The sequence below is a fragment of the Aquila chrysaetos genome, chromosome 3 (assembly GCF_900496995.4).
Source record: "Aquila chrysaetos chrysaetos chromosome 3, bAquChr1.4, whole genome shotgun sequence".
Classification (NCBI taxonomy): Eukaryota; Metazoa; Chordata; class Aves; order Accipitriformes; family Accipitridae; genus Aquila; species Aquila chrysaetos.
This window is the reverse complement of record NC_044006.1, coordinates 60,820,696-60,846,745: the sequence shown is the minus strand read 5'-3', so window position 1 is coordinate 60,846,745 and position 26,050 is coordinate 60,820,696. Positions and strand designations below refer to the sequence as shown.

The following is a 26,050-nucleotide window of genomic DNA, read 5'->3' as shown; positions in this document are numbered from 1 at the left end:
AGCAAGTATATTTGAAGTCAAACAGAAATGAAAAAGTGAGTTTATGAAGCAAACAGAGGGTGTTTCACAGAAGAGGCCCACACACAAGCAGGAAAAGCGTGCCACCAAATGCTCCATTACAAAGCAAATATGTTGAAAATAACATGAGAAGATCTTTGAGAAAATAAAACTATTTGAAAAGAGAAACTAATCATATGTAATCTACAGAAGCGCAGTTGGAAAAAAATATTGCGTCTTACGAGTAAGAATAAGCATTTCTAGCTGGAAAGTAATAATTAAGAACAGATTCACTTTTTTCAAGCGCAATCGTCCCCTCCAAGCTTACCTATGTCCTGTACTAACTACTGTCTTTGAAATAGAAGTGTTTACATGTATTTGCTTGTTCTAAAAGCACACAGACATCAGTGAGCACTGTCTTTTAAACCTAGCTCCCATATCCAGTGCAGGAAGACACTGAGCAAACTTAAATAGCTGTATCTGCCTGTCAGGCCAACTTCTGCCATTCACACAAGCTGCTACTGAAGCAATGCCCTGTATGAGCTCCTAGCACAACCATGCTACACCGCAATCAGCACTGCCCAAAGCCATCATATGCAGCAATACAAGTCACCTTACTTCAATAGGGCTCCACCTGGTGCAATTGCAATACAGCTGGGAGCAAAGTTTTCAGGAGAGAAACACTTGTTACCATGACAAAGTTTAGGATTATTATAATGCTGAAACTTTCCACAGCCTCTGCAGTGCATAACTTGTCATTACCGGAAGCAATATTTAGTCTTCACAAAGGCTTACAAAGAGTACTACTACTCAGTATAAAGGCAAAGGGTCATCTTTATTTAGTAGGATTTTAAATTTTAAAACAGATTAAATGCCTTATCACAAAGCAGAAAGAGTACACAGGAAGATTCTACTGAATTGTGAAAAATTTCCAGATACTCTGCTTGGTTGTTGAGGTAACTTTGTGCAGGCCCGTCAGGTAGCGATTTTCTTGCTCCCCTTTGGATTTACTCACATTCAGAAAAAAGAAAACATCCACAAACATTCGCAAGGAAACATTCAGAAGGATGAGTTGGCTCTGAAACTCTCAGTGTTTTTCACCCAGTATCAGATCAGTAGGGTGCCAATTCTAGCCTACCTTTGGCTTCTTCAGGTATAACATAACAAAAAAGCTTGAATGCCCATTCTGAAAATTTCAAATTCACTGAGCAATGGTATTTTGAAGCTTCTTTGTCTTTTTAGCATTAGCCTGGACATCAGATTTCTTGTGCATTTATTAGCAAGTGCAAAAAATTAAGAGGTTGCTCTTCTAAAGCACCCCCCCACCTTAGCTGACAGTCCGCCCTCTACTCTTCCAGCAGCTGCAAACAAAAGGGTCCTTCTGTAATACTGCAAGTTACCTATTCTCTTCTACAGCACTATGACAACCAAGAGCCCACTTTCTTCTTTGATGTCTAGTATTTTATGTACCTGAAAATAATTTAATAATTTTCTCTACAAAGAAGTAATTCATACCTGTCAGAAAGAGACTACTGACTGAACTTTCCGGAGAACCTAAGCTTCTCACACAGCTGCAGGATGAGCTTTCAAAACACCACCCAGTTTACATGCTTTTGAAATACCACTCAGATTTGCTCAGCCTATTGAGGGAATTCTCCATTTTCCCTTCTTTACAACACATCCAAGTTTGGATATTTATAACCCATGGATCCAAGAAGTTTGTCCTAGCTGTCTAGTAGATGTTACAAGTCATTTTAATGCTGGCATGTCAGGCTTCAGTGTTCTTTATTAAGGAGAGCCACAAGCTCTATTGATTCAGGAAGACAGTATTTCAATTGTTTATATTTAACATTTTCAATGAAAGCATAAGGAGTAGAAATTCAATTTTAAAGAGCTACACTTTTCTGTTGAGGCCAATCTGCTAGAGACAATACACCAGCCATAGTTGATGTTCACTAAACTTCCAATCTGTTAAACTAATTCAGGAATACTGTTGATTTTGAGGAAGTGACATGCAATTCTTAAACAATTAGATAATAATCTTCATATAGATTAAAATGTGATGGAAGAAGAATGGAAGGCAAACTCAAAAAAGAATGGGCCAGAAGATGGGGAGAGTATAGTATGAAGTAAGAGACTCAAGAGAAGGGTCCCAGTTTCCAGAACATACCAATTGCCTGTCCATGAAAAAACACCTTCCACAATGGAAACTACAGAGTAGGGGCTTGGGGGCAGGGGAAGAAACACGACTGAAGGAACAAACACAATCAACACGTAGCCATGTGTCAATTTTTAACAGTATTGTCACCAGTGCCTACATCATCTCAAACACACACTTGGGCAGATTGGTTCTATTCCTTAGCATGCATCTGGAAGACTGAAGGTAGTCATGCTTCCATACTTCTGTGAAACATTTTGAGACCTGTACTGTAAACAATAATAATTATTTCCAGCTTTACTTTTAATTGGGGAAGTGGTAAGAGTGCTGAAGAAAAGGTTTCAAAGTCTTAAATGCAATGATAAAGTTATAACATACAACGGACTTTGCAAAAATTCTGTCTTAATTCATTGTGGCATAATTAGATGTTGCAGCTTTAAACCATACAAATGACGCCACATGACCAGATTTATTGCAACACTGACAGAAAATTTGCTATTCTATTTACACTGCCTTGTGTTTAAGCTGCCTCTTTAAAAAACAAGTATGCTAAATTTGTCATTGAAACAGGTATGGTTTAACTTCTGTGATTCTCTGTTTGCCTAGATAAGACACTTTTTCAAGAAGTGGCTTTTGGTACTGTGCCACAGACACCAAGTCCAAGTAAATCCTTATTACACAGATCACTGACCTGAATCTACTGATACTCTTATAATCTTGCCCGTCAATCCAGCTGTCAGGCAAGCTCATTAAATCCCAGACATAAAGCATACACAATTTTAATTGAGAAAAAAGTCACAGAGCTTTCAAAATGGCCATTTAAAAACTTCTACCATTACCTTTCCTCAAAAGAATGAAAAACTATTTCTGTTTCTCTGAGACTTGTTACCAAAACTCAAAACTATGTTCCTTTAAGGTGGGGGAAAAAAAACCACACACAAAAGGCAACCAGCTGACTCCTACTTCTTAAACACATTAAGTCAATTAATTTGTGCAATGGTTTGTTTTTTAAAAACTGTTCCAAAAATTGAAATGCAACATGACAAAACTTAACTGTAATATTAAGCCAGATTTAAATAACTGTAAGCCTTATATTACAACCTTATGAACACATTACCTGTAACATAATAACTTATTATAAAAACATTCTCACAATGGTATTGCTAAATAAAAATCACCACACTGATGTTTATGCAGCTATGACACCACTAGGTTTGCCACTTGTCAGAGATTTAAAATGTTTAAATAGGTATTCCCTTCATGAACTTGAGCGTCAGAAAACTTAACTTGAAAGTTTCACAAACCCATCTTAGATTTTGTATGTATTAGAGAAACCATGATTAAAAAAGCATGGATTTTGATTGTGTGGTTTTTTTTTTTTTTTTTCTTATTTTAGATCTGATGACAGACCTGGATTACCAGCTCTCCATGGTGTTTGATAATCCACAGCTACATCAGGATGTAGCAGTACACATTTCAAATAGTTGTTCCTTTTATTAACGGAAAGGCAGAAACTAGATTTGGTTGGGGGAGCTGTTTGTTTTAAATACTCTCCTTTTTTCAGGAAGAGGCTTCCTTCAGCAGCTCAAAAAGCCTGTAGACAAGGACTAAAAAGGCAGCTTCCTGGGTCTGACTTTGTTTTGTACCTCAAAAGCAAAATAAAACAAAATCCAGCCTAATAAGGTGGCAAGCCTAGAAGTCACAAGTGTTAGCAGGATGTTACTACAGCACCAAAAACAATGGAAAAGATGGACATACACATAATTTATTATTCCTACCTTCCAAATACTTAGAGACTTTCTCCATTCGAACTGCCATATGGTAAAGAGAATGAACAGAAAGATGCAACATTTAGCTTTAAAATAATTTATAGAAAACAAGCCAAAAGAAATCTGGAGTTGTCATTATTAGTAGTACAAAGGAAGTTATTTGTCCGAACCTGAGGTTAGGTCAGATCCTCTGTTCTTTTTATCTTCTACTATTTCATAGAACGGGCCTATTACTTGCAGTAATTCTTCAACTTTGTCCGTCATTGGCATACTCTCAAGAATCTGCACAAGTCCAAAATATGAAGCATCTTATGAAACAGCATTTCAATGATTCATTCATTTCAACTGATTTTAGAAACTGCTGGTCATTGTAAAACTCAGTAGCATTTCACTAAGTCACTTAACACGTTATTCTGATTTTTTAGTGGTGTTTTTGGCTTTTTTTTTTTTTTTTACTAAAGAAAACAACATAAACCTCATTTACTAAAAAATAATCTTAACTAGCTGTATTAACTTTTTTAGGTGAAGAGAAGATGGGAGAGCTAATGCATTTGCCACCACTAAAGGACCGCCTCAACACAGTATTAGTAGACCTTGGAATCCATTATTTCAGCAATTTCAAACTAAACCAACTCAAAGTTCAACAGGCTGCTGTTATCTGATGCAATTTATTTTATAGACAAGTCTTCCCACAGAGAAAACAAAACTGAAAGACTTTTTTTCTTAGAGGATTCTTCATATTTGTATAACCCTGCCATCTTCAATGGAATGTAAAGAGCAGATCAAAAGTGCCCTACTGGATCCATCTAGATCCAAACAACAAAAGGGACAGAATAGAGCAAAATTGGGACAGTGCAAAAACATACTTAGCAGAGCAAACTAGAACCAAATTCTGCTCTTGAAGTCATTTGGAGCTCTTCCTTTGATTAAAAATCCTTCATTTTAAATTACAAAACCAATAGCATTGATCATCTGATAGGAATGCAAATCTTAAACCTAAAATAGATTAAACAGAGGAGATTCAATAATTTAATATTCTTTTAAAAGCATACAATATTATTGTCCCATTCTAGTTTAAGTCCTTTCAACCAAGCTTTTTGCCAATAGCTTTGTTCCTCTTTCATGCTCTACTTTTTAAATTATTATTTAAAAGAGACAATAGCTATAGGAAGAGATTCAGGTAGAAGCAAACTAACCGCTACAGTACACCTCTTCCTCCAGAAGAGCACTAAAAAAGCAACAGATGGAGGTACAAGTTGCCACAGAACATGCTGCTCAAAAGCACCAAGCACATCACTAAGTAGTAAAAGCAAAAGCTACAGAATTACTTCACAAAGCAGGAGCTCCAGGCAGGCTAGCATGTAACAAGGCAACACTTGCAAATCAATCAAGGATACCAAGAGACAACGATCCTATCAAAGTGCATTTTCATTGCCACTTCTCTGATCTATTCAGTGCATATAATTCATTCCATATTTGTTAGAAAGAAATGCTCAGTGCTCAGATACAGAGCTGGATATGAACCAGAGACAGGACAGTTTTGTGATTTTTTTAATTATTTTTTTTTTTAACTTCAATACCATTGAGAGAAACAAGAAACTTATTCTAGAATAACACTTGTATTTGCTATGTATTTACTTCTATAGTCTGCACTGTAAAGTGTTTCATCCGTGCATATCTATGATGTCTGCACATTAACTGTTCTTCACCTAAACACACCTCAATATACTCTCTGCAACTTGGAGCAATTCTTAGAATCTTACCACACAATTTCTGTTAAAGTAAGAGTTTTGTAACTGTTAGCTTTTAGGTGAGCAAGAAAAGAACATATACTTCCACAAAAAAGAAAAAAAAAAATTGAAACTTATATAGCCACTAGGCATAACATGCAATCTTAAAATCTGAAAGTGCAAAGTAAGTTAAACTACAACAATTACGTATCCCGAACTACTGTTTTCTTTGGATGTCAGACAATGCATATATGAAGACTCTTGTCTTAAATTAGAAACACCATATAGTGTTAACACTTCTTTATTCTAAGATATCACTCATTTCTAATATATAACAAAACAATATATCTGAAGTGTAAATAAATGAGTTTAAACAGTATTGCAATATAAAATTTCAGAAATGCTACTTGGAAGATAAATTAACCATATACAAAATGCACCTGAGCTCAGATTGATCTTAGCTAAGACTAAGACACATTTGGTCATCTCCCACCAGCACCTCAAAACCTCACCCAGACACATTCCTCAACAGCTGCAATTTTCAAGGCTACCACATGAAGGGAAATAAAAGTATCTTCTGACAGGGTCATCTGATGCATGTATAGACCAAACACAATGTGCAAATGCTAGGGACATGCCCCAGGGGCAGGGGGCGGGATACGGCAATCTTATACACCCTTAAAGACAGTCCTGTGATACCGGTATACAAGTGGTTTTTTGCCCCCTTAGATATGGATACCTATGCAGCAACAGCAGAATGCCCACAGTAACACCACAAGCATTAGTGCAGTATGTGCTGATAGAACAACCCAGTGGATCCATTTGAAATGCATTTCCATTGACATTTCAAGCAGAATTAAATGGGTTGGGAAAAGCTGAAGCTGGTATTTCAAATGTGAGAGCTGAAACAGCACCAAAGCAGGGTAAACAGATTGCTCAGTTTCAAAGCTGAGCGAGGCAAGAAGTCATTTGCTCTCCAATCCTTACATGTAATCTGTACAGACGCAGAATATTTGTGCTTCATTAGGGTCAAGTAAGTAGACTTCCTCACAGGAGGCTTACTAGGGTTTTCTTAGAACAAACATTGCAGTTTCACTTAGTGTCCTAACCAAACCAGTTACTGCACTGAAAAAAAATAAGGTACTCTACTGAAGTATTAACATATTCTGAATCCAAGATTTGTAATGAAGCACTAAATCTTGTGGCACGCATTCAAAATGAATTATTAAAATTTAGTGGATTTTTGACCAAATGAATAATATTTGGCCTTCTGTGTTTTCTGGATTAGTTTATTTTTCATTTTAAAGCAGCTACAGTAATACCACCAAAATTACAGACAGGAGAAAGAACAGTAGTCAGACTTCAGCTCCTCGCCTAGTAGAAGTTTTTGTTGTATCAATCATTAAACATGTTAAGAGTTCAATGGCAAGTTAGTGGCTGAGGACAAAAGCAAGTGTATTCGGAGTAGAACTTACATTTTCTCTCCTTGATGCTAATCTCATTATATTACTAAATTACAATTATACTTTTATCCAGACTGACAGTAAATAATCTTTAAACTAGTAAGGCCACCTAGAAGAGCTTCAGTGAAAAGACTGCAGTGAAAAGGGATAGTTAATAAAAGACAAGAATCTTTAATTCTGAATGTTTACTTTAGTTAATGCTGCAATTCCTGCTTAATATACTAACTATGACTATTTACAAGTTACACATCTATTCCAAAAAAGACAGGCCAAATTACTCAGTTCTAACTGTTTGACTGCAACTGTAATATACAAGGAATATCTTCATGACAAGTACAGAAAATTTAGGTTGCTGAGTTCTTCTTGAAAAAAATCAAAGATGATTAAGTTTACATATTTGATTATAGTCATGTCTCCAGTCATAAGAGTGAGACTCTTGCTCCTGAAGTCCTTCTGGAGGGTTGGTTTTCTTCCTTTCTAAGATAAGGATCACTTACTTACCTCTCTCAACCCTGGGAACTGAGGCAGTCTGTAGTAAATCAGCTTTTGTTGTTGTTGTTGTACTTTAAGTTCCACTGTTTTCCCCACTGCCTCCTTTACCATGATCTCAATACTTCACTTTCTTTAGCTCTGTCATTTATGTTTCATATCAGCTAGAGCTCTCATGTTTCTCTGAAAACAACCCAAATTCTACAGCTTTGGAAGGAACTACGTAGTTTTCTTCTCCCCGTGGGCCAAACAGTATAGTACTGAAATGTAACAGTTCACGTAGGGAATAACGCATTTGGAGCTTTGACAGTAGTAGTCAGCAAGAACCTCCTCACATTCCCTAATTTCCTTCTGGAACATTTGTTCTAGAAGATCCTTTCTGCTCATTAGTAAACTTACCTTCTTCATTTCTTCAACATAGGCTATCATGGCTTCTTCTTTGGACATGTCTCCCAAGGCACTCCAAGCATCCCTAGGAAAAAGTTGCATACAGCTTCAGTATCTTCAGGGCCTACTGGATTTTTTTAGCCTGGCCTTAAGTAGGTCGGTTATATAATGCCCAAAGTTTCTCCGATACAAATAAAATGCAACAACAATTCACAATTTCTTTTTTTTTCTTTTAAAGTCCAAATATATAATTTGCTAGGATAATCACATAGTGGTACATCAACAAAGCAGCAACAAACTGAACAGCCTGGGGACTGAAGAGTTCCTCACTGACCAGCTATATCTTGTACCCTGTAAGTTGTTAACAAGCCCAGATAGGAGACACACACACATTTCCCTTTTGATTAGGTTGATTTTTTTTTTTTTTTTTAAGACCCTCTGCTGCCGCAAAAGAGCAGGCACAGAGACTTCAGCCAGCACTTACAAACAGTTGTCAGCAAGTTAGAACAGGCTACAAGAGAAATCTGTCCTTTTGAGTTTAGCAATTGGGGAAAGACACATCAGTCTAGCAGGCAAATGGTTTAACCATCGCCCTCCCCTCCCAGTTACTACAGCAGCTACTTATGACCTAAAAAAAAAAATAAAAAAAAATCTCCCCCTCTCCAACTCTGCAGGACAGAAGACTCCAATCAAATTCATCAGTATTGCACAAGGAATCTGTCAGAACACAGACTGGAATAAAACATTTCCTTACTCAGTCTTGCACTTGATTTGACACCATCCCTTCCTCTTGTCAGAGTATTTGTCCCACTTACAGCAAAACCCCAAGGTTGGTGGCTCACATTTCAGCTACAACCAACCAGATGGGTAGAAGCTTAGTGCCCTAGTCCTCTGCAAAGATACCCCCTTCACCCTGACTTGGGGAGACTGGGGAGGTAGGAAGAAGAAAGAAGAAGAAAAGAAAAAAAGTCAAAGGAGTAATTTCACAGATCCCAAGACAGCCATGACCATAAAGACAGCAATAATACTTGTTCTTCAGGACAAATCGTTGTTAAAATACAATAAGCAAAGCATTCACATGGCTTTTCAAACAGATTTTAGCAATTTGATGAATCAGAAGTCTTCCCAGCACAAGGAAAATACAGACAGTGGGAAGCCCTGCCACTGAGCAGACAAGCCAGAAAGACACATAAACCAGACCCCTCCCCAGGAGCCTGAAGCTGTATCAACGGCTGTCAAGGAGCACTTACTTCGGGCTCATGTCATACATGACAACTTGAGAAGGAAGAATTCCAGGCACTCATCCACATCACTCATTCTGCAGAGCCCCTACAATTTCGCTCTACAACACTGGACACTGCAGAGGTACCATGATGGTGCTTGCCCAAGAAAAACCTGCCCACCTGCAGAACCCAAGGGAATGTTTTCACCTGCAACTCTGAGAAGTTGTAGGTTATCTGAGCTAGAAAGTCGGAACGCAAGACAGAAAACAAATTCAAGCATCGAAGGTTGTGAATGTTCTTTTTTTAAGAGAGAAATAAACTCACTGAACTCTTCCTCCAAGTGCCACTCTTCTAAAGATCTCCACTCCAAGCATTAAAAATAAAAACCCCCAAACCAAAAAAACAAACACAACCAAACCAAAACAATAACTCATGAAAAGTTACCATTTATATCTACCAATTGGATCCCAAAATCCAGGTCGTGGGATGTTACAGGGTCCTTGGGTTGCTTGCTTATAAAAGCTATAGAACTTCAGCATCATTTCATTCGTTGGCTGGAATGAACCTAGTGAAAGCATTTTAAAATACAATTAAATTGTAATCAAGAATATTAACGAGTATTTTACAAGCTTAGTACTTCTATGAGAAAATAGCCTGCAGTTTGTTACAGCCTGATTCACAGCAGTACAATTTAAGTCAACAGAGAACATCTTTACTTCATCTACCACAAACCAGCACCACTGACAATATTTACTTTACAAACAGCAAGTTTCAGATTGAGTTTAAGGGACTATAACCTTTACTATTCATAAGGTCAGACTCCACAATTAGAATTAGAAAAAAAAAAAAAAGAGTAGTAAGTAATATAAAGCAAGTGTCCTTTCACTCAGTTTAAAGGGACAGGTTTAGCTCCCAGTAAACAAAGTATCTTGCAAGTCACTTTACTGTTACAAACAGTAACTTATTGAAAGACTCCTGAACTTAACAAAAAAAACAAACAAAACAACAAAACCAAACGAAAACCAAACACAACAAACCCAAAACACAGCCTTCCACAGTGTTTTTGTTTACTTTGGGTATTTGACAGCACTTTCAATAACAGTTTTGCTGTATCTCCTGTTATTATTTTCTCTTCTTCCTTTGTGGAACACACTTTTGTAGAGGTAGAAAATGTAAATACAAAACTGTAACAGCTGGCAGGGAAGATTCATAACCAATCCATTAAATCAAATACTTTGAGGTTCGATTCTAGTCACTAGGATAAGTTTACAGCGACCTTTACCTTAGTACCTCAACAAACCCAGTTTTACTTACACCAGAATTAATGACGCATGTAATAACCAACTATTTTTTTTATTACTCTTATCAAAAAAATACATTCCGATTTTTTTTTTTTTTTTTGCTTTTTCGTTCTGTTAACTCTTTCAGCAGAGAGAACTCGTGATAATAGCTCTGAAGCCGGCAAACCAACTTCAGGATTTCAGGGGGGCAGAGGCCCTTCCCCGGCGTTCCCCGCACCGCGGGGAGGTGACAGGCCCCCTCCTCCAGGCGCCTGGCTGCGGAACTTCTGTCCTGGGCTCGGAAGCCCCCGAACCGGCGGTTGCTTCAGGAGAGGCCAACGGGCAACACTAAACCCAGCGGTTCTCCAGCCGCCGCCGGAGCGGCTGAGGGAGCGCGGCCCTACCGCCCTGGCCTGAGCCAGCCGGCGGGCCGCGCCACCGCCCCTGCCCGGGCGCCGCTTGCCCCGGAGGAAGCGGCCGGCGGCAGGAGAGGGGCCTCGCCTCCCCCCGCCCTCCGGGCCCTGCCCGCCTCGCAGGTGCCAGCCGAGCGGCCAGGCCCCGCGCCGATGCCACCGGACTCCCCCCGCCCCGCCCCGCCGCCCCCCAGGCCGCACTCACCATTTTTGGGCAGGCTCTGGATCACCTTCACGGCCGCCTCGAACCTGGTGGCGTGCACGGAGCCGGTCTCCGCCATGTCCCCGTCCCGTCCCCTCACCGCCCGCCGCCTCCTGCTCGGCCGCCGGGCCGCGTCCGGCGGGGCGGGCTCGGCTCGGTTCGGCTCAGCCCAGCCTCCCTCCTCACGGCGCCTGCAGCCGACTGCACGGGAGAAGGGCTGAGAGGCGCCGGGCCATAGGCAGCCACCCCTCGGCGGCAGAGGGGCGGGGTGCCCGGCCCCGGCCCTCCCCCTCCGGCAGGGCTGGGCACAACCCGCCCAGCTCCTCGGACCGGCCCCTCCCCGCGGGCCGAGCGCGGCCTAGCAACACCCCAGCCCACGGCCCACCCCTACCTTCGCCCCGGCTTCAGGCGCCCATGTTAGGTCTCCCACGGAGGCGCCCTTCCCCTCCCCTCGCCTCCTCTCCTCTCGCACCGCCCCGAGGCCGCCAGGGGCACGCCGGGAAACGTAGTCCGCCCGCCGCGCCCCGCGGCACGGCCGGGCCCCACACGGGTGTCCCCGCCGCCCGTCCCCTCTCAGCGCCTTCTCTTCCTCCCGCCGCCGTGGCAGGCCGCTGCCTCTCCGGCAAGCCCCTCGCAGCGAAGGGCGAGGGCTGCGCGGAGGCGGCCGGCTGGCTCCGCCGGCCAGGCTGAGGCCGAGGAGAAGCCCCTGGGCAGGCCTGTCCCCAGGAGCCTCCCGGAGCTGCTCTGGGTGGTGGCGGGTTCGGTCTTGGGACCCGAGAAGCCGTCGATGTGCTGACCCCGGGGAGTCTCTCCCGTGTGCACTGAGGGAACGGTTCTCTCCTTTTTTTTTTTTCAATTTTTTTTTCCTTGTTTCTTTTTGTCTGCTTCCTTCCCCTTCCCACCCTTTCTCTTCCTTGCTTGTATAGCTACACATGATAATGAACATTTCAAAACGTGCCCTCATCCACCCATTTTATGGACCTCGGTTATCCTCAGGAGACCCACCACCACCCTGGCAGTCTGCTTTGTTGCGTCCTCCCCTCCTCACAGCCATCCTCCTACGCACGCCTAGTTCCACATAATTCACCTAAATTACCACTGTAGCCACATATTTTTGTAACAGCTTTAATGACTAATATTTACATCAAAATTTTAGGCATGAGATTTTAAAAACGTAGAACCCAGGGAGCAACTATTTCCGTGGTATTCGGAGATGAGGGTGAATACCAGTACAGTACCACCAGCTAGCTCAGTAGCTAAATAAATGAATGGCCTTATTCAAAAGCACTGCACATCCAGCGCTCTACGAAGTCAAACAAAAGTATACTGAACCAACTGCTTTTGTAGCAAGTGGAATAATTTACCCAGTAAGCAACAGGATGAATTAATAGCCTCTTTGAATAGAATCGAGTACAAAATCCTGGCATTCGAGTCAGTTCATTTATCTGGTACACAATATATATTTTAAATTCCTCTGAAGGCAGTTGTGTGCTCACAGTATATGCCCTCTGGTGGGAAATAAAAGCTCGAGAGAGAGGGAATTAGAGCAGATCAGCCCCTACTCTGCTGAGCTAGTACATTCCACAGGGTCAGCAGCCAGCTGGCCAGGGGAGAGCTTTGCTCGAGTGAAGCTGACGCTTCCAGAGGTGTTCTGATAGGATTCCCCACACTGGGCAAACGATGAACCTGTGCTACAAACACCACTGTTCCACTCACGTGAACGTTACAGATTAATTTCTCTGAATTTTTTGTTTCGAGTGCTAGATGGTGAGCTTCATACTAAGATCTATGATCTTCTTTATCCATGAAGGTAGGTAGGAATGACAGAAGCTCAGATCAAAGGGAAGTGTTTGTTTGAAGATAAGTGGGTCTCTATAAATATGGATACTTTGAGCATCCAAGGAGTTAATTGCAAAAAAGTAATAAAAAAATTAAGGGCCTTTTGTGAGGCCAGCTGATGTGTAAATTCTCTTTACCTGAGGAAATCTATAATGATGTTTGTCATTTTAATTGATTTAAGAGAAATGCAGTCTGCATTTTTATAATGAATGTTCCCAGACTTTCACTGGAAGTAGGCTTTAAAAGAGATGCAAATGACAACCTATTTAATGGCTGTGCACAGAAATGGAAGCTGCCCTCTTTGCACTGAAGATGTGTGAGAATGTGAGGTCTGCAGATCCAGAATGAGGCATTTGAAGTAACCCAAAATAATCAGTACCATCATGCTCTGAGACAAGGATGAAATAGTAAATGGGAGGCAAATTTTGAGCACTGGTGAGCCTGTGAGAACGTATCACGACTAGTTAATTTAAATGCTCATATATAATACTAATTAGCATTGCTATTAGCTGTCCCTATGTATACATTTTGCATTCTCATTGCAGTGCCTTCCATGTAGGGTTAACAATAACCGAATGTGGAGTACAGGTAATAAGGGAGACCCTCTCATCTGTCGCAGACATCCAGGAATGGAGCTGCAACTTTATCTCAAGCTGAGGATCTATACTCCATTCTTTAGGGAACAAAATTAGATAACGTTTCTCTGTTGTCTGCTGAGTACCTATTGGGAACAACCACATGCTTGTAAAATCTAATTGTAATCTATGTGTTGAACTGGGCTGTGTTTCTATTGCTCTGCAAGAGCAGACTCCAAAGTAATCATAAGCATGACCAGCTCTTATTCTTCTTTTGATCCAATGTATGAGAAGCTAAACATGGGGAACTGTGATAGAAAGACTGACCAGTGATGCCCATTAGTTGAGATGCAAGAGAGGAGAGACCATGGTACTCTGCTACCAGTGTGATTTGGCAGTAAGCGCAACGTGTGACACTTAACATGTCTGAGTGCTTTGCTGTCCTCACACTTCTCTTCACTTGGTGTTTCACAAACTACTTATGGAGAGCCTGTGAACTGCTAATGTGAGGCATTCCTGGCAATGTTGAGATACATAAAAGCTTGTATGGAACCATGCTGTTGTAGTTGCTGAAGGAGTACACTTAAGGGATGTCTGGAGAAAAGGCAGACAAGCGTGGTCCTGAATGTGACCTTGGACCTATCAATCAGATGGATTAGGGATGGTTATCGAGTCCAGTGGTGTTATGGCACAGGATAGCATTTCAAAGTCTGATGTGCTGAGCTACCTTACAATCCTCATTTTGTGCTGTGTGTAAGCTGCCACTGTCCCTTCATGTTGTTCTCATTTGTATCCCAGGTCTGCCTTAGTTTTCTAGCAGTTGCTTCCAGTGCCAAGCTACACCCCAGTCCAGCTTGAAGAGCACCTTCATTTTACTTGAGGGACAAAGGAGTCAGTTAAATTATGCAAGTGAAAAGCAGAAACTGGAACCAATTATGCCTATTGCTCCCTCAAGGGTCTGAATCATAGCAGTGTATTTTACAGAAATATTTTTAAATGGTTCTTAAGAAAGTAGACCATAGTCTCATAAGCATTATGAGCAAGTTCTGTAAGCTACCAGATCCAAGAGCATGTAATTTTAGCAAAGCTTACTTTTTGAAGTATGTAATCCAGCAGGGAGAGAGAATGAATTATTTAAAACCTAATAGTCATAATTATGAAGAACTAAATTAGCATTACAATTTCTAAGTCAAATCTGCATGCTGATGAAGAATGGAAAGATGTTGTCTAAGAAGGGTAGAGCTTTTCATATGGAGTAGTTTTCTGCATTGTTTACAGTAGAAAAGCTAATATATCAAATGACATTGACTTACAGGATTTTGTAATGAAATCGTGAAGGATATTTGTGTCAAAATGCACAGCTCTGGAGAAAAAGAACTATTTGCCTATCATGAATATGGCAAAAACAGCAGCTGAAGTTTGTCCACCTATGTAGGCCAATCCCTGTTCTTCAGGAAAAGCCCTTTGGGCAAAGGACTAGTTTGACACAAGAACGCTTTTGGGGATGGAAGTTTCCTTGTGAGGTTCAGATACCCCCCTTAATAACTCGACTAGAAATACTGATTCATTTCACAGTCGGGGATTAAGTAATGGAATTATTTTTAACCATTATTAATGGCAGCTGCTTTGCCTAAGGATTAAGTTCCATGTTGTCAAAGGCGTTAAAGGTAATATATCCCATTTAAAATCTCTTTTGAGCTATTCAATTCAGGTATCTCAGGTAACCAATATTTTGAGCCACATTTTTGTTTCCCCCCATGCCTCCCCACTTCTCACATATTTCAAAAAAGAAAATGCAGTAACAAAAGTATAAGCTTAGATCTGTTTCATAAAATGCTCTTTGAAGAACAAGATATGATCATACTTCCAAAGACGTTTTGCAACATTTGACTTTGCATTGAACTATACAGTACTTATGAAGTCAAAAACTTTTACAGGTTTGTATTTTTGTAGGTCTAAACATAACACAGTGCCTTATTGCGTCTTAAGCCCCTCTTTTTTTCTCCAAGTTTACATTCATTTCTTTTACGAAACTTTTAATAAAGTGCAGTTTTCCTTACTGCCTCAAGGTATTATTCTTGTAGAGCCAGCAAACAGTTACAACAGAATTGTTCAGATTTCACATATTCTAGAAAGAACATTTAAAAATCCTGTTCCCTTACACAGCCATGAACTGAGCTTTGAAAAGTATGTAGTTTCATCTTGCAACAATGACAAACTGTGTCTTATTATAAACAACAGCAGCAGACAGCTCATAACAGATACTTATTCTTTTCCCTTCAGTAAAAAATACCATATCTGGGGGTCAAATTGTGCTGTCATTTGCAGTGATATAAATTTGCTGTTACTTGGTTGATTTGGGGATATTTATGGTGTTGCACATTTTCATAATGCAAATGAGTAGAATTTGACTCTGAAAAATCTTAACTATGTCTGGTATATTATTTCTGTTTTGATGTTTGTGCTTCTTATCTTCACGACTACTGCTGCTAAAGTTTTAGAAGCCTATCCTTGTGTAATTTGCCTCTTGGGAATAGCTAACAAAATACTGTGACTCTATCATATTAATGTGCTTATGCAATGGCATATTTATAGCCAGACAGCTCTTGTGACTTTTTTTTTAATTTCAATATCTGGAAGGGAAAAAACAAAAAAGCCCTTAGTTTATGCGCGTTCTTTTAAAATTCTAGCAAAGGAAGGTTATTGTTCTTTCTAGCAGATCTGAAAAATGACTTTGTGGAAATGTTTTCATGACACTTTTACCAGCGTGCAAAACCTGGAATACAACTGGCAAAGATAACTGAACTCAAGCGTTTTCAGGCCTGTATCTATCATTTTGGATATTTATTCAGGCAGAAAATATACCACTGTGGTTTTGGTCAATGGATTTCAACAACCTAATCTAACAGATTAGGGGTGATTTACTGGAGTGAGTCCTCCAACAAACAAGCTCTCAGAAGGATTTAAGACTGAGTTTAATTGGGTGTCTCAGCACAGGACCACCACTTCATTACAATCCCCATAAACACCCAGCTCTGTTGCTGTGCGAGTCCTAGTAAAAACTCAGACTTCCTTAGAAGCCAGTGCCAGCTAGACACTTTTTCCAGCTATAAACTATGGCTTTTTCACTCTTGTATTCAGGTCAGGTCTGGTACTGGATGTTATCCAAGGAAGTTTATCTGGGAAGCGTTATTGAGAAAGAAATTTGACACTCAGGAACTGTTTCAGTTTATACTGTTAGATCATTTCTGCTCAACTGAAATAAAGGAGTCATCTCTGCTTCAGAGTTTTGGGGTGATAAGGCCTGCCCGTTTTACTGAGGTGAAGGAGACAGGTGAACTACAGCAATATACAGCATCTCAAGATCAGAAACTCCCGGGTTTTACCATCTAAAACAGAGAACTAATTCTTAGGCTGAGAATTCTTAAGCAAAAAATTATTGGATGAATAAATGGGATTGGATGAAAACTTAGGAAATTAAGTGTCTTAAGTGGCTTTTTACTTTCCTTTGCACTAAAATGTTCTGCTTACTATAAAATATGTTCAGCATGAGAAGCTTAATATCAAAGCTTCTGTAAATGCTGGAAAGGCTAATAAGGAAAGACAGCTGTCAGTTCTTGTTCCCCAAAAAATAGGAAAAAAATAATCAGAGAACCTGCTGAATAGTTTTCTAAGTAAATTACTGTTGGTTTCTAGGAATACCCCAAGAAACAGTGACAATGGAGCTGTATGAAATAAAAATGATCATTGAATCCACAGAAGTGTTTGGGTGCACCTAAACAGAGGTGTTTAAAGGTCAAGTCACTCTGCTGCAGATAAAGGTGGAAATGCAGCCCTAAACTAAGCAGGGACCTCGGCAGCCACATCACTGTGACAACAGTTACGTTGGAGTCTGTTTGTCACACTGAGTAATCTAATAAAGGGCAGAGAGCAGTTTTGGGAGGCATTATAAGTCTTAAACCAAAGATGTACCCATTAAAGAGACCAAGTCTTTGGTGTCATATAGATCACTTTAAAACCCTGAAATCAAATATTAGTACTACAAATTTGCCATACAAAAGAAACAGAACAACAAAATATGCCCTGTTTCTTTTATTTGTTTGCCTAGCTTTTGTTATCAGTTTTTAATCTTTCTGTAGCTTTGTTTGCCAGATTAGAGAGCTCACCATTATCCTCCTGAAGGGTTCTCCAAGAATCCTATGAATCCTTATAAATAGAAATCAAGCAACCCCTTGATTTCCTTCATTTAGAATTGAATTCACTGATGCTTTCACTCCAGTAAAATTAGTTCTTTCATTCTTATGTCTTTCCAATATTTTAACATCTTTCTTGAATCATAGATACTACTGCTAGGTACAGTGACGCAGGAATACTTGTATTAATGTCAGAGGCAATAGAGGACTGAGGTATTGCCTTCTCCAAACTCAATATTCTCATTCGTATGTCTGGAATTCATTGACCCTTTTGGATGTAGAGGAGGATGAGGGCCTCAAAGCACAGGAGCCTCATACCCTACTTGTAGCTGAGGACCCACATTTTAAGTGTGTACTCTTAAAGCTTTCATTTGGAGTGATGGAACGGTATTGGGTTGTATTCCATCACACTATTTTTGCAGCTAGCTTATCAGATTATTCTATCATGTCAGTCTGTTCTTTTAATTATTTGTCACTCTCCTAATCAGTGTGCTCTCTGCAAATTTTATCAGCAGTGATTTTATTGTTTTCTTGTAGGTTATTCAAAATAAGTTAAACAATAAGGAGTCAAGGTCAGTTCACCCTTTATGACCACATTTGAAGTCTGTCAGTAATTTTTTTTATTTAATATGCACTATTATGATTTTCTATTACAATAATAATTTATTTTTAAAATTTTTAATGTAGTTTCTCAATCAACATTTTATGCAGTCAGATATTTTACAAAGTGTAAATATATTTCTACAACACAGTTACATTTATCTATCAAACTTGTATTCTCACAGAAAAGGATATTGAGTTGTCCTGAATATATGTTCACTTGTCCATACATTCCTATTGATTTGCATTAATTAAATTATCCTTCTTTAATTCTTTCTTAATGGAATCTCCTGTCAGTCATCCTCTTGTATACTTGGGATCAATATTATGTTGATAGGCCTACAATACCTATATATCTTTTTTCAATATTGGCACAACCTTTGCTTTCTTTCAGTGCTCTGGAACTTCTCCAATGTTTGAAAACTGATTGAGAATGAATATTAACAGTCCATAATGCTCTTTGCTGGCTCATTTAAAACTCTTGGATGTGATTAATCTGTACATGCTGATTTAAGAAGATCTAAATTTAGAACCTGCAGATAACTAGACCTCCCTTATTTTCCTTTTAATATAAATAAAAAATTGGGTTTTAAACACTGTGATTAAAGATCTCGTTTTATTGCTCTGTTCACTCTCCTGATATGTTACTGTTTCACTGTCTGTTCAAAATCCTGCAGGTGGAAGGACCTCTGAATTTCTAAAGATTTTTTTTATAAAGGGAGCTACACATTTCTTTGCAGATGACCTTTGACTTGTATGAACCCTTGGGATAAATGTCTGTCAGCTACCTTAGCAAATCATGCATTATAAGCAGCTCAATCCTGTTTCCAACCTTTGCAGGAGGGGGTGGTTGTTCATTTTTCACTTAATAACTTTTGGTGTGCTTTCTCATTCTTTTGCATGGTAGTTCTTAAAAAAAAAAAAGTGTCTTAAAAACTAAAGCTTTTGATTAGTAGGGCTGTCTATCCCAAAGTCTAAATTTCTATGTCATGATAAATGTACTGTGGACACTACTTACTGACTTCCTTTTTCCAAAAGTTTTAAAAATATTTAAATCTTTGGAAAAAGTACATGAATGTATTTCTGTTTTATAATAGAGAAAACAATGTAATGATCAACTATATACACATATATTTGTACATACATAATATATAAAGTAGTGATGTTATATATGGAATTGATGAATACATTATGAGCCGTTGGTAAAAGCAATATATGAGTTTTAAACAGATCAAAGGAAGAGACTGGAGAGCCCGTTCCTCCCTGGATTAGGTGGGTTGTGCTGTGGCTCACGTGGCAGTGGGGTGCTTTCTTGGCTGCACAAGCCTTCTGACACCACTTCCACCACAGCTCCCCCTTTCTTCTGCATAAACAAATCCAAAACTGCTTGGGGGGCAGAGGAAGGAACAAGAGACATTCACAATACAGAGATTAAACCGCTGTAACCACAGCCCAAATACGTGTCTTTTGAAGATAAAATAGCAGTTGCGCTGAGTAAGTCTGTGATTATGCACATGTTCGAACTCAACATCCTAAGCATCCCACTGATTTTGCAATAGTAAAATTAAGTCCTGTGTACATTTACAAGGTGGAGCTCTTGACTGTCAGGAATTCTGGCCTTGTGTTTTTCTTCTGCCACCTGTCATTACCCTTATTTCTTGACTCAGATTTGCATTCACAGTAGGACTCACAGATAGATATTTTCTAAATCATTGTGAAGGAGTTTCATGTGTGCTGGATGCTGTCATCTGCATCTCTAAAGCATCATTGTAGTTTATTTCATTAAAAAGTCTCTATGACATAACTGGTATAGGGAATTGATAACAGAGTATGTACAAAAATGATAAAATGATTACATTTTTTACCTCATATGTTGAAAATAGGAAGTTGTCTTACATGTCTTGAAATGGGAAATTTGGGGGTACAAAGAAGCAGGACAAGTCCCCAGATCAATGGATCTGCATACTTTACATTATTGAAAAGAGGTATTGAAAAGGAGTTAGGAATGACTTGAGAAAACACATTGAAAACAGTTGTATTAAAAGTAAATTAAGGCTCATGCCCACCCTAGAAAGCAGCTCTCTGGTGCCTGCTCAGTCATTCCAAATGGACTATCTTTACTTCCTCCAGTCTGCATCTCCTTCTCATGTGCCTCAAATTACGTGCTTCCTGGTGGGGCCCACCATATTCAGAGCAGTTTGTTAACACACTGAAGCTTGTTAAAATGCATACCATGTGTGCACAAAATGTCTTCATTTATCAAATTAACTCACAGATCAGGCACTATTCAACAGAGCAGAATAGTGCTAGAACAAGGGTGTCAACTCATCCTGTAGTGAAACTGAATTCCCCCTTCAGTCAAAGGCTGGAAATTAAAAACAAAATAGACACAAATGAAAAATTTTCAAGTTTTGCCCTCTTTTAGTTGACAGAGTTAAATGACATTTTAATAAAGTAAATAAATTTTTAAACCTCTTTCCACGAACACAGGCGACATTCACATATTCCCTGCCAGCTACTTCCAAGATGGCTGAAGAGGTGACCATCTCCTGCACATCCACAGCTGCTGATTGCTGCCCCTCCAGTCTGCCTCTGCAACTGCTCTTGTAAATGTTCCTCTACTCATTTCAGTCAGAGTAAACCAGGTTCAGTTAAACAGTTTAGAAGTGCTGACCAAGTCCTTGCTCCAGATTTGTCTTGGTGGGGCTGTGTGAGGATGGCCAAGCCTTGGCTACAAAACCATGCCAGCACAAGCCTCTTGCAGATGTTTTAGCAAACCTCCTTGGTCATGGCACAGTTGGTATTGTCACTGGGGTTAGTTACACCACCCTGTAGTGAAGCAGCAGGCTCCCACAGCTGAGCTGAAGCACTTTGGCAACACAGTAACAGGTATTTCTGTCCTGCTAGAGCACACTTTTTGTTTTATTGGTGCTTTTGTATTTATGAGGTAGACGTGCTCATTCATTCACACCCACAGAGAAGTCAGGTGTGTCCTAAACATCTGGATCAGGTAGGTAGATAGGATCAATTCTTTCATCCCACTGTGACATAATTTCATTCATGTAATGTGGCCCTCCCTGAATAATATACATGGCAGTATGTTTTATAGTAAACAAATTTCTATCCTTTTTTTTCTACAAGTATGATGTTGAGAAATGGTTGAGCAAAACCAAGTAACTTTAACTGGTAGGAGAAGATGTGCTAAATTATCCTGGATTAATTATTGAGTAATATAATCACATATCAAAACAGATTTCTAAATGTCAGGAATAGTGAGAAGGAAGAAATACTATTCATACCAACCCTCCAGTTAGAATCAGAGACTTATATATTGCCTCTGTGTCCTGAATTTAGCTTTCAGATTACAGATTTATATGAAAACAAACCCTCTTCTGACTAAATCTCTTCCTAATAACCAACAGAGAAGGTTAAGAAATACAAGTTATATCAAATACAGTTTGCAGTTTTAGCCACCATCATGTAAAACAACTAGTGTATTGCTTTAATAAATAAATACATGCCACTGAGTGCAAAACATATTCTTTCATTATTTTGAAGTTTTCCTACACAAATTTAGAAGACAAATGATATGAGAGATCTGCTTTGGGGGGGTGGGGGGAAACACACAAAACCAGCCTGCTATTGTGAGATTTCTGACATACATTAAGGCATAAATTAGAAATTTATATAATTGTTTTGGTATTACCCTGCATAGGAAAACTCTTATTTCATGATGAATAAGCCTTTTTGCTTATTCTATCTTTTGTAGCTCGTGAGCTACTTTGAGACAAAATACTTCCTTTTATTTGATTAATAACTTTCACACAAAAATGGTTATGCATTGGACAGCATAATTTATACAGTCTATTTTGTGAATAAGCCCTAGCAATGGATTAGACATGAATTGTTAGGTTGTTGCTGTAACCCTTATTCCTAGGCACTTATAAGTAAATATATTCCCCTGTGGCTTCACTAAACCTTGGTAAAGTACATTTGTATGCAAATCTGTGAAAAGTCATATGGCAATGCCACCCTTAGCATTCCACAAGTTGTGCAGTACCATAGTGGGCCGTGGAACAGCCTGAGAGCTGATGTATTGGAAACTCCAGGCCATTTTCTGTAGGGACATTTAAAATTAGAGAGCATAAAAAGCTGGACTATGAAGTACAGAGGACAATTTTGCCGTATTCAAGAGATGGACTGGATGCCCTGCAAGGCCTTCCTATTAATATCTTCTGATATACACAATATTCTCATAGTCATTTGCTAACTCTGACTAATATTGCTTAAGGGGTAAAATAAGTGATACTCTGATCCAGAAAATGCAGGTGTCTGCCATGTGCCAAGGGAATGGTTAGTAGCTACCAGCCTAACACCAGTGTGTGATGGCCAGTGGTGACCATGCTGGAAGGTAGCAGGGTTGTGACTGACTCACTGCTACTTTAACCAACACCACCTGGCTTTCAGCTGAAGTGCAGCAACAGAATAACTTAAGCTATAGGCTTGTGTTACAGGTCGATGTAGTTTATATCCATCACAGAACTGTAATGGAAAATCACTTTATAGCAATTTTATTGTTCTAATAGACTATTATAGCATGAGGCTATTGTAAATAATACTTAAAGAGGTAACTGAAATGAGGCTTTTTCAGTTATGAAGACATAATATCTTCGAATGAGGTATCATATGTCGGATTTGCTGCTCTTTTCCTAATGTAGAACAAGAAAGCATTTGAATACTGAATTCTTTTCTCTGAAATGAGATGAGGAACCTTTCAGGCCACACAATAAAAACCATTAAAAATCATGTATATTAGCCATTTGAGCAAAGATATTCAGCCCAATTTTTTTTTGACAAAACATTTTTGCTTCCACCGGAAACCAAAAGAGTTTTCAAAAGAGAGCCTGTTTCAAAAAATTTCTGGGATAAAAAAGACCTACCCCTTTTATTAGCTTGTATGACGATACCCAGCCAAGTATCACACTGTGAGATCATAAGATGATGGTACTCACTAGGTAATTAACTGGTCAATATATTGTTTCAACCTGCTAAGAGTTCGGTGTGCGGTCAACATCAGTACCAACATCAGGATTTGATTTTTCAGATCTACAGCAAATGACATTTACATAGCAGGAGTAATTGGCCATAATTGTAGACTGTAGTCCACAGTTTTCTGTGAAATTTTTGGCTATTGTGAGAAAACGAGAGAAAATAAGTTCCTGAGTCCAAGTCTATGTCCTGTGTGGGAAATGTCTCTATTTTTTTAGTGCTCTCCTCAGCCTGCCTGTTATTCACCATGATCACCCATCCTGTTATACCACATACCTAAACAACCTGCATCTCATCACAGTTCCTCTTGACCTATTCTTCTCCTCCTCTTTCACACTTGTTCATGCCCCTTCTTTCTGGCCCCTGCAAACCCCTCCACTACCTCTTGCCCCAGAATTCATCATACTGTTACACTCCAGGTGCCAGGGGTTACAATCCCTCTGTACCATTATCCATCACAGTGATATTATGTGTTCAAAATAAAATAAATGCAGAGAAAATCCCCTGGCCTTTGCAGTGCACATCATCAGTGTAGCCCAATTCCTCAGCAGATGTATCTTAACTCATAAAAACTCTGAGAGTATGCAAATATATTGCTTTTAGAAACTTAGGAATTAACCAAATGTTGTCAGGTTTTCTCAGGAAGAGCAGGAGGTATGGCCCTGAAACGACCTTCTGCCAGATTTGAAAGTCCTCATTCAAAATACAGAGCTGCTGGGGGTTTAACCTCTTGGCTGAAATATTTGTAATGGATTCAATAGAAAGCATTTCTTCTTATTTCTGCCTCACAAATTCCCTGAAGGGGAAAAATAAAGTCTGAAATAGAAATATGTGCTACTAGGGCTAAATTAAGACTGACTAAGGTGTAAGCAACTGAAAGCAAAGCATTACAAGGGGAAACTTAACTACAAATTTCACATACAGTACAGTGAGGTGTCTATACTATATCTTCCATGTAAAACAGCATCTTGATCTCTTTTGCAGTCAGAACAGTATTAAATAAATCTTTTTTTTCCTTAGTCTATAAGCAAGGATATCTAGTTATGAGACCTCTTCCAATTGACGTAAAACCCTAGATAGGCTCCACCTTATACACCGAAGAAATTTTGAGAAGTACAAACATGTCAGACACAGAGTGAAGGGTCAGACATTTAAAGAGAAGTGATGGCAAGCATAATTAACCCACTTCATACTCAGAATTATTTTAAAGAACATTAGAAACATTTTTAATACTGAGTAAGTATGTATTTATTACACGATAGTGTTTAAAAGTTCCCAACCCTTTAGGAAAGAAACATACTGGCCAGAAAAATACTGTGGGATTATTACGGTTATGACCAAATAAGTTGAAACATTCACAGCTAATGTTGACATCAAATAGTTGAGCATAGCAGGAAGCTGCCATTGGTAATTTACATATTCACTTCTAATTGCGCCTGTGTATTGTACAGATCGTTCATATTTGCATGGGCTGCCCTCTGAACCAAGTCATTTTCCAGTGGCATATATTCACTTTCACTGCAGGTAACTTTCATTAGTGGTAATTAAAGGACAATTTCTACTGCATTATGCTACAGAAAACAATAAGCGGTTGCTGAGATTGATTAATATCTAAACTAAGTTTGAGACATGTAATCAATCTCATAGGCACAAGAGATTGTTCCTGTTATGTAATGAAAAGTAGCAGGAAAGAAAAACCCTATTTATTCTAAACAGCCAATGCTTACCCTTTAAATCCTGTTGGATTGCACTAAATGGCCTGATTTATTTTTAAATGTTCCCAACAGAGAATAGCCTCAGTCTATGTGTAATGACTTTTTACCTTCATTATCTGCACAGTCTGTGTTTGGGCTCTGACTGGGACAATGCCAAGGAGGATGTCAATGTTATCTTAGTGTGGAAATGATTTTCTAGTAGACAACTGCATCTGAGGGTTGCTGTGCATCCAATCCCATTCCTTCTGCTTTCAATGCCTATTGAAGATACTCCTTTTCAAGTACTGCTCAACCCCATAGACTCAATGCAGCTTCCAGTTGAAGCTTTACTGTTTCACTGGGAGCTGGAACAGACCCAATAACTGTAATGTGTTTTTACTTGCTGAAAAAAAATACTATTATGCTGTGCCTTATTTTGCCATCCAAATATTATGCTGAGAAATACTATCACTACAGAATTGCTGTCAAATATTTATTTTTATTGGGAAAATAGCACTCTTTCTGTGATAGCATGATGTTATCATTTAATTATTTTTTCTTTTCTGCTTTATGATGGAAAGCTGCAATTCAATGAAGTATATATTTAAATGCAAAAGAGGCATACCAATTAATCAGTACAGAATACGAATGCTTTTAATCTGCATCAAAAAAACCTGTGGGGCTTAGAAAAACAGGAATCTTTTAAATAGAAAGTATGTAAAAGTAATTCCTAGCCATGCTTACATTTCCTCAAATACAATGAAAAATTGCAATTGTGGAATTAAATTATCTTCACAATAATATATTCTTTTAAGGCTTTCCATTATGCTAAGAACATTTTGATGAGTCTGATTTCTTTTTGTTTAGCATAAAAATGGACATACATAAATAATTTCAATTGATAAAAAAGTAAAAAATCCATAGAGATAGATCAAATGTTATCTCTGAAACACTGAAAACTGAAACATAGATGTTTACTGCTTTCTGGT

General features: G+C 39.0%; 1 protein-coding gene across 8 annotated transcripts in view; it reads right to left on the bottom strand.

Annotated features, from left to right (window-relative positions):
• ACBD5 (acyl-CoA binding domain containing 5) overlaps positions 1-11,571 on the bottom strand; it is a 54,335-nt gene extending 42,764 nt beyond the window's left edge. For 5 of the 8 annotated variants that reach the window (XM_030009493.1, XM_030009497.2, XM_030009498.2 and 2 more), the window contains exons 1-5: positions 11,115-11,493; positions 9,661-9,781; positions 8,006-8,078; positions 4,095-4,206; positions 3,934-3,966 (exon numbers count right to left, since the gene is read on the bottom strand). In XM_030009493.1, the coding sequence (XP_029865353.1) occupies positions 3,934-3,966; positions 4,095-4,206; positions 8,006-8,078; positions 9,661-9,781; positions 11,115-11,190 (415 nt within the window). In that variant the 5' untranslated portion in view covers positions 11,191-11,493. The other 3 variants (XM_030009499.1, XM_030009500.2, XM_030009494.1) reach the window with 2 other exon arrangements.
• Between the last annotated feature and the right edge of the window lie 14,479 nt (positions 11,572-26,050).